General features: G+C 44.6%; 3 protein-coding genes across 4 annotated transcripts in view; 1 reads left to right on the top strand and 2 right to left on the bottom strand.

Annotated features, from left to right (window-relative positions):
• Window positions 1-23: 23 nt before the first annotated feature.
• rcor1 (REST corepressor 1) lies at window positions 24-5,638 on the bottom strand. Of its 2 annotated transcripts, none has more exons than XM_077621731.1 (13): window positions 5,206-5,638; window positions 5,050-5,109; window positions 3,543-3,623; window positions 3,398-3,450; window positions 2,626-2,787; window positions 1,987-2,105; window positions 1,850-1,919; window positions 1,720-1,770; window positions 1,400-1,549; window positions 807-884; window positions 561-618; window positions 291-496; window positions 24-221 (listed from the first exon to the last, which is right to left on the bottom strand). In XM_077621731.1, exons 1-13 carry the CDS (start codon window positions 5,375-5,377, stop codon window positions 210-212), a joined length of 1,272 nt encoding a protein of 423 aa, XP_077477857.1. In that variant the 5' UTR covers window positions 5,378-5,638; the 3' UTR covers window positions 24-209. The 2 variants fall into 2 exon arrangements, with proteins under 2 accessions (XP_077477857.1, XP_077477856.1); XM_077621730.1 differs by having other exon boundaries at window positions 287-496; window positions 5,206-5,633.
• An 899-nt stretch (window positions 5,639-6,537) lies between these two features.
• ankrd9 (ankyrin repeat domain 9) lies at window positions 6,538-7,815 on the top strand. Its single transcript, XM_077621186.1, has one exon. The coding sequence runs from the start codon at window positions 6,609-6,611 to the stop codon at window positions 7,449-7,451; it is 843 nt and encodes a 280-aa protein (XP_077477312.1). The 5' UTR covers window positions 6,538-6,608; the 3' UTR covers window positions 7,452-7,815.
• Window positions 7,816-8,123: 308 nt separating this feature from the next.
• Window positions 8,124-11,453, bottom strand: part of tecpr2 (tectonin beta-propeller repeat containing 2) — a 14,433-nt gene continuing 11,103 nt past the window's right edge. Inside the window, exons 22-25 of the mRNA XM_077621395.1 lie at window positions 10,034-10,182; window positions 9,150-9,291; window positions 8,942-9,091; window positions 8,124-8,716 (exon numbers count right to left, since the gene is read on the bottom strand). Coding sequence (XP_077477521.1) covers window positions 8,556-8,716; window positions 8,942-9,091; window positions 9,150-9,291; window positions 10,034-10,182 — 602 coding nt within the window. The 3' untranslated portion in view covers window positions 8,124-8,555. The remainder of the gene's footprint in view (window positions 8,717-8,941; window positions 9,092-9,149; window positions 9,292-10,033; window positions 10,183-11,453) is intronic.

The following is an 11,453-nucleotide window of genomic DNA, read 5'->3' as shown; positions in this document are numbered from 1 at the left end:
AAATTAAGAAAATAAAATGGCGCTCCTTTCAAATGGATTTATTAAAACTATGGCAGTCATTTTAGTTTATAAAATTATTTTGCCATGGCAACAGGTCGTCGCGTGGAAATAAAACAATTAAAAAAAACTAACAAGAAAATTTTTAAAGGGGTGGAGTCACACCCACAAATTGAGAGGCCACTTGGGTCAGAGGTCACCTGGGGGTGGAGTCAGGTGATCATCTGTTGACGACAAAGATAATAGTCATTTTTCTCCTTGGAAACATCATCCGATCGGGCCAAATTACCTGCTTCGTCCTCGGCGGGAGCCGCCTCCATCTTGTCTTGGTCGGGCGCGGTTCCGCCTTCCACGCCGTTCTCCGCCTCCCACTCCTGCAGGACCTGGTCCAGGTTGAAGCGGCGCCGGTAGTTGACCAGGAAGTTCTTCACCTGCACCACCGACTTGTTGCCGATCACGTCCGAGATGGCTTGGAAGTCCCGCCCGTACTTCCTGATGGCTGTCAATCCGGCGGGGCGCCGTGAGCGAGGGACGCCGAGACTTCTGACGTCGAGATGTCTTACCTTGGACGGCCAGGAGCTGCTCCTCTGGACTCCAGCGACCATTCACTTTGCAGCTCACCTTTGGCACACACACACACACCCACGTTAAGATGCTACTGTATAAATAAGCTAACGCCAATTCCACAACCGGACAGACAGACCACGCCGGGTCACTTTGGGCCCGCGGGTCGCACGTCGGCCATCGCTGCAGTCAAGGTAGCCCACGTTCCACACTTTTAAGAAACGGCCGGCATTTACGGCGATTACCTCGGGTTGTCTAAACTGATCCACTCCGGACTCTAGCTTCTCCTTCAAGGCGCCATTGGACTGCTTGATGCTCTGGACCTGTAGTGCACAAACACACAAGTTACACACAAGCATGCACACACACACACACACACACACATTCACATTCACATTTACACACACACAGATGCCGATTTACACACATGCCGATTTACACAGATTTACACACATGCCGATTTACACAGATTTACACACACACAGATTTACACACACGTACATTTACACACACATGCCGATTTACACACATTTACACACACACACATGCCGATTTACACACATTTACACACACACACATGCCGATTTACATACACGTACATTTACACACACACACACACACACACGCCGATCTACACACATTTACACGCAGGTACGTTTACACACACAAGCTGATTTACAGATTTACACACACGTGCATTTACACACACGCACACACACACATAGACATGCCGATTTACACCTTCACACAGATTTACACACACGTACATTTACACAGATTTACACACACACACACACATTTACACACACGTAAAGCAGAAGCGACACGAGGCGGCGACCTGTCGCTTGGCGGCGGTCAGCTGGGCGTCCAGCTGTCGCAGGACGCCATGAGCGCACGAGGACGACAGCGAGACCACGTCCTCCTGCTTCAGGAACATTCCCCTGGGGGGGCGGGTCTTGGCGCGCTGGGCGCTTTTGGCGCTGGATGACTAAAGACAATAACAAAAATAAAATACAATAAGTTAGTACATTTTGGATTTTTTTTGGGAATGAATTTTACCAACTGTTATCAAAAAGAGGAACCGTACAGTTTTTAGATCGCGTCTGAAAATGATTGGATACATTTCTAGCGTGCGACAAAATAATCTCGTGTTCTTACTTTGAGTCCGGCAGCAGGTTTCACTTCGGCCCGTTCGGTTCCGGAACTCAACTGAGCGGCGTGAAAAAAAAAAAAGGAAAATGAGCGGAGGGTGCGACAGCGGCGGCGCCGTCCGTGTTGCCGTGCGGACCTCTTTGGCGTTCTCCTTCACGGGATTGGACTCGGGATCGGCGGCGTGGTTTTCTTGACCTTCCTCGTCGCTGAAATGCGAGTGGTCACCGTTAGCCGTGAAGGACGGACGGACGGACGGAGCGACCCTTTCCTCACCTGTCGTCCCGCTCTCTCTTGACTTTGCGGCTTTGTCTCTCCATCAAGCTGCTGCGGTTGCGGCTTTTCTTCCACGAGTAGTAAAAGCGGACCAGGCTGGCCATGGACTTGTCCGGTAGCTAATGCAAACAAAAACAAAAAACAAAACATTGGATTTCAAAGTTAACAAACTCATCGGCCTCCATTGACGTAGACAAAAGTCCAGTCCATTTTGAGTGGGAGGGTTAGTAGCAAAGTATTTTAGAAAACTAAAACTACAGCTAAAAAGGAAAAAAAACACAAAGAAAAAGGTTTACCAAAATAAAAGATCATCCAATTCCGTACAAACAGAATCAAATGCTTTTATTTTCCTATCTGCAGTCAAAATGGTGGCATTCATGAGTGATCAATGAACCTTAAAATGTCTTAAAAACAACCGGAATTCACCTGAAAATACTCAAAACTCAGCAAAAAGTGACAAATGAACAAGAAGCATCCTAAAAAGTCCCTCAAAATCCATAGAAAATAGTCCAAAATCGTCAGGAATTGAATATTTTTAGTGTCATTATACAAGTATAATGAGGTTTAAAGCTTCCCCACAAAACAACAACCAAACAAGAAGACAAATAAATCATCCAAATGGAGGAGGCCACCACCGACCATCTGCTGAATGCGGTGGAAGCTTTTCCCGTGGAAGCTGAAGGCCTGCTCGAAGAGCACGCGGTCCTCCACCGTCCACTCGTCAGGAAACGGCGTGAAGTTGGGCAGGTCGGCTAACGACTTCTCCACGTCGTGCTGGTGCCAAAACAGCATACCCAGAGCCTGAGAGAGAAAAAAAACGCAAAAAAAGTGATATGAACATAAATATATTAGCCACACGTAAACATTCCTGGAATTGAACCCTCGGTCTCGGAACTGCGAGACTGACGAGCTAACCACTAGGCCACCTTGTTTAATATAGACATTGCTAGTTATAATGTCAAAAATTATATATGGTAAAGAGAATTTAGAGATTTTGGGAACCTTTTTAAAAAATTAAGCTCAAATTAATGCTTTTGGAATAGTTTCCTTTTTTTCTAAAGTTAATTTTTGCGAATAAATAAAAAAAGACAAAGAGCAAATCAACTAACATTTTGGTTTTAGCTAACGCTGCGTCTATAAAAACGGTGCGTCCTTTGTGTGTGTCAAATACAGAAATAGCACTTGTTATTGATACTGCGGCTAAAAATATGATGCACTGTATAGTCATGAAAATACGGTATTCTATTATATTAATTAGTAATATTCTAGCCGATTAAAATCGCAGGAAAATAATTTGATTGAGCCTGATATTTAATTGGATCGGAAACAATGGCAGCATGATTTAAAAAAAAAAAGTGATTATTTTTTTCACTAGAAACTAAAATGTCAGCAATGTATGAACAACCCTCACCTGTTCCATGTTGTATCCATGTTTATCTTTAGCGATGGTGATGTATTCATCCACTGAAATAAAAAAAGATACAAATGATGTACAGCTGAAGCCATTTGGACATCCATCACCGTCAATGGCATCCCATAAAATAACCTGGTCTTACATTGACTCTGCTGAACATTGCTGCTGGGACTCCACACCAACATGCCCACGCTGTGAGACAGCTGACAAGACTTTGCCACCTCTGAAAAGACAATAGTACTTATTACCGTATTTTCACGACTATACAGCGCATCGTATTTTTAGCCGCAGTGTCAGTAACGAGTGCTATTTCTGTATTTGACACACACAAAGGACGCACCGTTTTTATAGACGCAGCCAGGCATGGCAAAACATACACCAGCTTAAACATACGGACACACGCTAAAAACACCTTTTTAAAAAGGCAACGGAAGCAAAACGGAGTTGGGTTGTACTTTATTTAGCCTTTTTACAATGTACTCACGTCATCATTTCATTTTCGTGACTTGGTCGCAAATCAAAAGTGACGGCGAGCCGTGGAAAAAGCCATCCGGTCGGTTGACATACGCCTCATGTAGCCATAATCTCATGTTGCAGTTCGATATTCATCCATATATAATATATATTTGTATAGTTCGCAGTCTAGCTTTGAATGCTCTGTTGACGCCAACATCTAGCGGCAGGATTTCTTTTGTAAATACAGCCGAAATGACGGCGAGCACCAAATGAGTGTGCTCGCCATCATACTGGGTGTGTTGACAAAAGAACTATATATCCCAGCAGTCACTGTGCAGTACTTTTTCTACGGGGGAAAATAGTAGAGCTGCTTGCCGTAGTTGTGAGAGCTGTAGAGGATGGCGTACCCTATCCACTGATTTTTTATTTTATCGTGATAACATTTTTAGTATTGGTCCATATATAAAGCGCACTGGATTATAAGACGCCCTGTCTATTTGGGCGAAAATTTAAGACTTTTATGTGCGCCTTATAGTCGTGAAAATACGGTAATATAGTATATCAGCATAATAACAGAAGTAACTATAAAATGCTATTTCCAGAGAAATGGCGATTTATTATTCTATCATCAGTCACTTGTGATTCATTTTGGGGCATTTTCACATCACTTCCATACAAAATCATAAGGTTGCAATTGACGGCAAAGGACGTCCAATTCATATTTTTTTTGTTTTGGACTGGGCGGGGCTAAAATGTGAAGTCATCAATAGCAGCCAGTCAGTTAAATCCGTTTTAACGGCGCTCACTTAAATAAACACTGTGGAGTATCACTTAAATTCATCTATTACGATTTCAGACTAAATCTTTATCAATAATGTTTTTTGGGGGAAAGTATAATCACAATAATGTTGGCTTTCTGTTTGCGGTATATTAGTCCTAAACATGAATTAGCAAAAGTAGTTGTCCTGTTGTTAAGATGCTAGCATATTCACTTGTTCGTCAAATACTAGAATAACACGTAATAATCATGTTATAATGCTACATTATTCATCTGTGTTTTATATCCCTTTCGTTTCTCGTATATTAATAGTTGCTGTGCTTTAATTAGACCACTTTAAATGCTCGTACGACTTGTTTTCGAAGTCCATGTGTGCGATGTTCGAGGCTACCTCAGCCAAGCGTTACTTTCTTACCTGGATCAAAGTCCGGGACCAGGGCTTGATACTGGGTCCCAACCCTCATCCCCCCTCCACCTAGTGACACCAAAATATTTAGAAATGAGGGTTTGAAGTGAGGAGTTGTTGTTTTTTTGTCATTGTTTCTGGGCTGGCAACACCGAGGCTACCCACCGTTCTCCTCGTCACTGCTGAAGCCAGAACTTCCATCTTCCCAGCAGCCCCGGCCGCTGCTTCCATTACCGGACACGCTCTTGCCGCCGATGCTCACCGCTGCTCCGGGGCCACGAACTCTCCTCTTGCCGGCCACCGCCGCTTCGGCGTTCCGGTCCAGCATTGGAGCCATGCGGCCAAAACGTGGCCGACGTTAAGCGGCTTCTCCTGGAACAGGAAGGCTGACTGTCAGGCCAACTCCTCCGGGCCTCGAAACAACAGGAAGGCTTAGAGGAGAGAAGAAAAAAAAAAGTGAACGAGAAACTAACTGGAGAAACCGAACCGGAAGTTCTACCGGAAGTACACGAAGAAGAAACGGTCATTGTGGAAAATGAACTCCGACGAAAAACAATGTTCTGACTTTTAAAATAAACCAATATTAAAGAAAGCTAGTTTTATTACATTAGTTTGGGATTTGCCACTAGAGGGAAGCAAAAAAGTGAAACAAAATACAAGCAATTTCGACCATAGTAAACGAAAATAGTTTAATTTATCGCCTTTAACGTTTTTGTAAATTAACCCAGATTCATAAAGTTCCTTAACATTTATTTCTATTTTATCGGTCGTACCCGTCTATCTTTATTTCAGAAATATTTACTGTTAACACCAAGTTTTTAAAGGATAGTAATGTACGTATTTATAATATTCAATGTCTAACAGAGTGGTAATGTACCTTTTAACCACTAGAGGTCACCTCCTAACATTAAAAAAAAGTCGCTATCGCTCGTAAAATTGAATTAAAAATATGTCAACCTCTAGTAGAAATAATTTGCAACGTTAATTGCACCCTAGTCAGCTTTAGTTTAAGTTTGAATACGTTTAGTGGACATTTGACAATATTAGTGTGGCCAATGAAAAAGAAAACAGTACATTTTTGACTCTTTAATGCACGAATTAATTTTTCTAACCTTTACAAATGCTCTGTGAGCAAACTTAACTCATTGTGTGCCATTGACGTCCAATCTATTATGACAGGGAATAACTCTTGTTCTCTTGTTAAATTTCCATTTGAAAACTTCACAGCCAGTTTGGACCCCTATTCTTCTCTAATATTTTTATCGCCAACTATTAAACACCATATAAGGTCACCCATTGTCTGTTTAAAATCCCGTTTCAGACTGACCAAGGAGTGCTAATCAACCTAACCGCACTTGACCCACCTTTGCTATGCCCGCAATGCTAGATACGTGCTAAGCCCCGCCCATCGCTCGAGCCCCCAAACAAACCTCCCCACATGGACACGCCCGAGGGTGGGCGGGGCGTGCCCTTTGGACTTTAAAAGTCGCCAAGCCTTCGAGGACGACCGTCTTAAAGACGCAGCTAGCTTGGAATCTCCTCAAAAGTTTTCGCCGAGAGACGCCGTCATGCCGTGGGTGCTCCCCTCCTGGCCGCATCCGCCGAGCCCGTCCCAGCGCCACTGCGAACGTACCGCCTTCGCCTTCTACTGCGCCGTCCGAGACCGCCTCCCGCCGTGGCTCCTGGAGGACATGCGGAGCATGGAGGTGTTCCTATGGGACGACGGACACCCGCGCGCCTTCACGCCCGGGGACGCCCTCACGTACGCGGTGGTGCACGACCACCGCGAGTACGCACGCCACCTCCTGCGGAGCTTTTCCATCAAAGCGCTCCAGGTTTCCGAGTGCGGCGTGTGCCGGAGCGGCGGATCGGCGCACCTGCAGGTGGCCGTGCGCTACGACCGCACGGTCATCCTGGGTTTGATGGCGGACGCCTTGAAGGAGTCGGCGACCGAAGCTCGGCGGCGGGAGTACCTGAACGGGAGCGGCGGTTGCGCGCACGGCGCCGACGCCGGCAAGACGGCGGTGCAGTTGGCGGTGGAGCTGGCGCGGGCCGACTGTCTGCTCCTCCTCCTGGCGCACGGGGCTCGGCCCGTCGGGCTGGACGCGGCGCTGTTGCGACTCGCCGCCTCCGGCGTGGGCGAACGGCGCCAGGCTCGGCGCTGTCTGGACCTGCTGCTGCTTTTCACGCCGGAAACGGCGGCGCCGCGGCGTCTGATGGACGACCCGCAGAGGTGGCAAAGCCTCCTGGGACGGGACGTGTTCGGTTGGTTGAGCGGTTTGGATCCGGCGCCGCTCCTGCTGCAGGCTTTGAGGACTTTAGCCCGATCGGTTCCGGGTCAGATGAGCCAGTTGCCCGATTTCCTTCAGCGAACTGAAACTGGACTCGCCTTTACTGTGAACACAGATTAGACGAGACGGACTAAAACGACGTGACGTCTACGCAACGTTTTTTCCCCAAAGAGCTAGTTTGCGACTGTTGGTAGCGTTGATTAGAAAATGCTAACGTGCGATGTAAACAATCTTGTGATCTGTGACGTGTATATTTCACGTGTTTGTTTGTGTAAACAAGCGATAAAAACTCAGCTGACGGCGCCGCTGTTGAGGTGTGTCGATTGGGCGGTCTGGACTTCGTCGTCAAGCTGGAACTGGACTTTGTCACTGTGAAGTCATACTGAAACCAAAAGTATTTTCAGGATTGTAAAGTGTCAGCTGATGTTTCAGATAAGGTGTACATTTTGGTCTTTTGATTGTGTAATAAAGTGAAGAATGCCAACGTGGGCTGACTGGGCAGCTTTTGTTTAATGGGTTCACGGCTGGCTTCCTCGTTCTTAACATATTAGCTTCAAAGTATTTCGGAAAAGTGCAACGCAATTCAAGACCTGGTTAAGGATGGCGAGAGTATTGTTAGTTTCATCAGGTTTCCATACGGTATTCGTGGTGGCTTGCTTGTTCTCTCTCGAGTTCTTAAACCTCCCGATGGACTCAAGTCTAGAACCAATGCACTGGCTCAAGGTTTTGGAGGTCACCGAAGCCAGGTGAAGGTAGTATTTGTTACCAAGAAGGGTCTGCTTACAGGCAGAGTGAATCTAGAGTAAAGACTTGGAAGGTAGGTCTCCAGAGAGGTTGGTCCAGGTGGAATAGTCGCCGTTCCACACTCAATATTCCCCGACCCAAACCCAATAGAGTTTTCTCACGTCAGTCGGTCCACTCCAGGTGTTTACACCTGATTACAAAGTGAGTTAGTTAGCCAGTTGTTCACAGAATGCCATCCAAGGTGGACCATTCACTTGAATCCAGTGCAAGTCTATCCAAATCCAGCGTCCTCGTCTGGACTTGTTCCTCTTTTGTCCTTCAAAACAGTGTGTAGAAAAGAATTGGTTGCTGTAGGCGTGGCTGTAGTGTACGTTCCTTGGATCCCGGGCCATGTTTAGCAGCAGTTTTGAGTCGGTTCAAGCCATTTCTTAGTAAAGTGCATCCTGGTGAAGGGTTCCTACTATCTTACAAGACTCTGAGTTAGAGGAGCTCCCACTCGTCGTCGACGTCGTCGCCGATGGCGATGCCGGCGTTCGTCCCGAAGTGAGGCGGGCGGCGGGGCGTTTGGGGGAGGAGCTTGGTCATTCGACGGGCCAGTCCGCCAACGGGAGTCACGGACCAGAGGTTGTCGTCTGGAGTGACTGCGGGAAGGGGAAGAAAAATGTTGGATTTCATCGTTCCCATGGCAGGAAATCGCTTTTTAAAAATGGCGTTTCTGCTTTGGATCATTTCATTTTGTCCTAATAAACAGCCAATTGAAAAGATTTGGATGAGTTGTCCACTGTGGCAACCACTCTCCCTGAAAGCGTAAAATCCGACTTGACTCCCAATCCCCCCAATAGCAGCTGTTATGAAAGCAGTCTCACCAGTCAAGCAGTTGGCGTTTCCTGGGATTTTCTTCCAGTAGTCTCCGGCCGGATTCCTATCCGAGACGCCGTAGCGTCGAGCCAGATCGCCGTTGACGCATCGGACCCAAACCGTGTGACAACTGAGAACCAGCTGACTGACGCTCAGGCCTAAAAAGGACAGGTAGATGAGACCAGGAACTGCTCGGAGACGGACGGACAGACGGACCTGGAACCAGGTCCCAGTTGGTCCCGACGGGCATCCCGTCGTCGAGTCCCGTTCTGACAAAGACGGCGCCTCGGTTGTCCAGGGCCCAGAGAAAACCATCGTTTGGACTCGTCTCCAGGCTGACCAGCTGGACTCCCACGGGCTGCGGGGAACGAGAAGTTAGCCCGTCGGCCCCACAGTTCTATGATCCAAGGTTCGATCCCGGGTCGGGACATTCCGTAGTTAGCTGGTCAGGTTAAGGTCTTGACTGACAAGTCTGGATCTGAAGTGGTTCTCAATTTGTACCACCGTATTTTCTTGCATATTAGCCACCTCCACGTAGAACCCACACCCTTAAAATCGTGTGCGGTTATTGGTCGCCGGTCTTTTGGTCGTCCCGACCGCGACAACGGGCGACCAAAAGACCGGCGACAAAACAAGGTAAAAGAACACGGTCTATGCATCAATAAAATGGTTGAATTTGACAATTTCTCGCGTATAAGCCGCCCCCTGATTCACAATTTTCCCCTCCATGTTCATGGTTTTAATAGGGAGTACAAATGTGTTACTTTGAAGAGAAAATCTTCAGAAAAATGGAAGTTAAAAGTAATGTTTGTTTTCTTACTGCAAAACAAAAAAATAACCAACAAATAGTAAATGTCACTTTGCCGATATCTACTGGTGAAAAACAACATAGCCAGTCTTGTGCCCTTGATTCAGTCATCATTTTTTTAGTTACAAATACGGCTTATATGCGAGAAAATATGGTATTTGGTCTCCTGCTTCTAAATGTATTTTTACATTGTGAGATGTCCCAAAGTAGATTTTCTGAATCCGCGTAATTTGCAAGCAAAGTCGTGGACAAGTGTTTTCTAGATGTGTGTTGGTGTGTGTGTGTGTGTGACCTGGTCTGGGGGTTCGATGTGGATCCAAGCAGGAAGCATCATGTTGGGGTTCAGCGGTTGGGTTCCAACCCGGAAGTAGACCAGCCCTCGGCTGTCCAGAGCCCAGACGTTCTGACCGCCGCAGCTAATGCTCACCAGGCGTACGCTTCCTGTCTCAAAGGCAAAGAATGTCAACACGATATGCTCGTGGAACATATGTGCGTGTGTACAAGACGGGTGGCTCGGCTCTTAAAGATGGACTCTGGGTTTTGAGGCCAAGATGGAATACGAGAGCATCTGGACTTTCGGGGGCGGATTCCAGGACAGTCCGTTTTGGGGAGAAGGGACTTGGATTTCAAAGACCCCCCCCCACTAAACCTTTGACGGGCGGTGTCATGCTAGCCGTGAAATGTTAGCAACAACAGATCAAATGTGTGTAGATGTGTTTTAATAGATTTTAAAAACATACATTTCATGTAATTTTTTTAATTTAAAACATATAATTATTATAATGTGACGGTTTCTTTTTTCATCAATTGTTTGTAATAATGAATTAGCATGATTTTAAATTTCAAAACGATAATATGGAGTGTTTTTCTTGTACAGTTAATGTCTATGTTACTCTGACTCAAAGAAAAAAATGTATTTTAAAAACCCAATTAGATTCATTTGTTGCTGTTTATTTATCATGATTGTTTGTAATAATAAATAAGGATTTTTTTCATTTAAAAAAGATAATATGGAGTGTTTTTCTTGTACAGTTAATGTCTATGTTACTCTGACTCAAAGAAAAAAATGTAAAAAAAAAACCAATTAGATTCAATTGTTGCTGTTTCTTTATCATGATTGTTTGTAATAATAAATAAGGATTTTTTTCATTTAAAAAAGATAATATGGAGTGTTTTTCTTGTACAGTTAATGTCTATGTTACTCTGACTCAAAGAGAAAAAAAAGGAAAAAAAAAAACAATTAGATTCAATTGTTGCTGTTTATTTATCATGATTGTTTGTAATAATAAATAAGGATTTTTTTCAGTTAAAAAAGATAATATTGAGTGTATTTCTTGTCGAATTAATGTCAATGTTATTCTGACTAAAAGAAAAAAATGTTTAAAAAAAAAACCAATAACATTCAAATAATACCATTTCTTTATCATGGTTTGTAATAATAAAGACATTATATTGAGTGTATTTCTTGTCAAATTAATGTCAATATTGCTTTGACTCAAAGAAAAAATGTAAAAATAAAATTATATTCAAATGTTATGGTTTCTTTATCATGAATTGTTTGTAATAATGAATCAGCCTATTTTTTAAAAATTTAATGTTTGTAATAATGAATGAGCATTTTTTAAAATGATTTAAAAAAAGATAATTTCTTGTGAAATGAATGTCAATGTTGCTTTGACTGAAAGAAAGCGAGCCTAAACGAGATGGTTTGA

This window comes from Stigmatopora argus, chromosome 15 (genome assembly GCF_051989625.1).
Source record: "Stigmatopora argus isolate UIUO_Sarg chromosome 15, RoL_Sarg_1.0, whole genome shotgun sequence".
NCBI classification, from domain to species: Eukaryota; Metazoa; Chordata; class Actinopteri; order Syngnathiformes; family Syngnathidae; genus Stigmatopora; species Stigmatopora argus.
The sequence above is the reverse complement of the archived record's forward strand: the minus strand, read 5'-3'. Positions and strand labels throughout refer to the sequence as shown.

What these genes read in the sequence shown, in the direction of transcription:
- rcor1 (XM_077621730.1), bottom strand. Translation starts at nt 5,377, where the DNA reads ATGGCTCCAATGCTGGACCGGAACGCCGAAGCGGCGGTGGCCGGCAAG. An exon ending in GGTCCCGGACTTTGATCCAG is followed by an intron (nt 3,624 to 5,049) that starts GTAAGAAAGTAA and finishes TTGTCTTTTCAG; the next exon opens with AGGTGGCAAAGTCTTGTCAG. An exon ending in AACCTGCTGCCGGACTCAAA is followed by an intron (nt 1,550 to 1,719) that starts GTAAGAACACGA and finishes TATTGTCTTTAG; the next exon opens with TCATCCAGCGCCAAAAGCGC.
- ankrd9 (XM_077621186.1), top strand. Translation starts at nt 6,609, where the DNA reads ATGCCGTGGGTGCTCCCCTCCTGGCCGCATCCGCCGAGCCCGTCCCAG.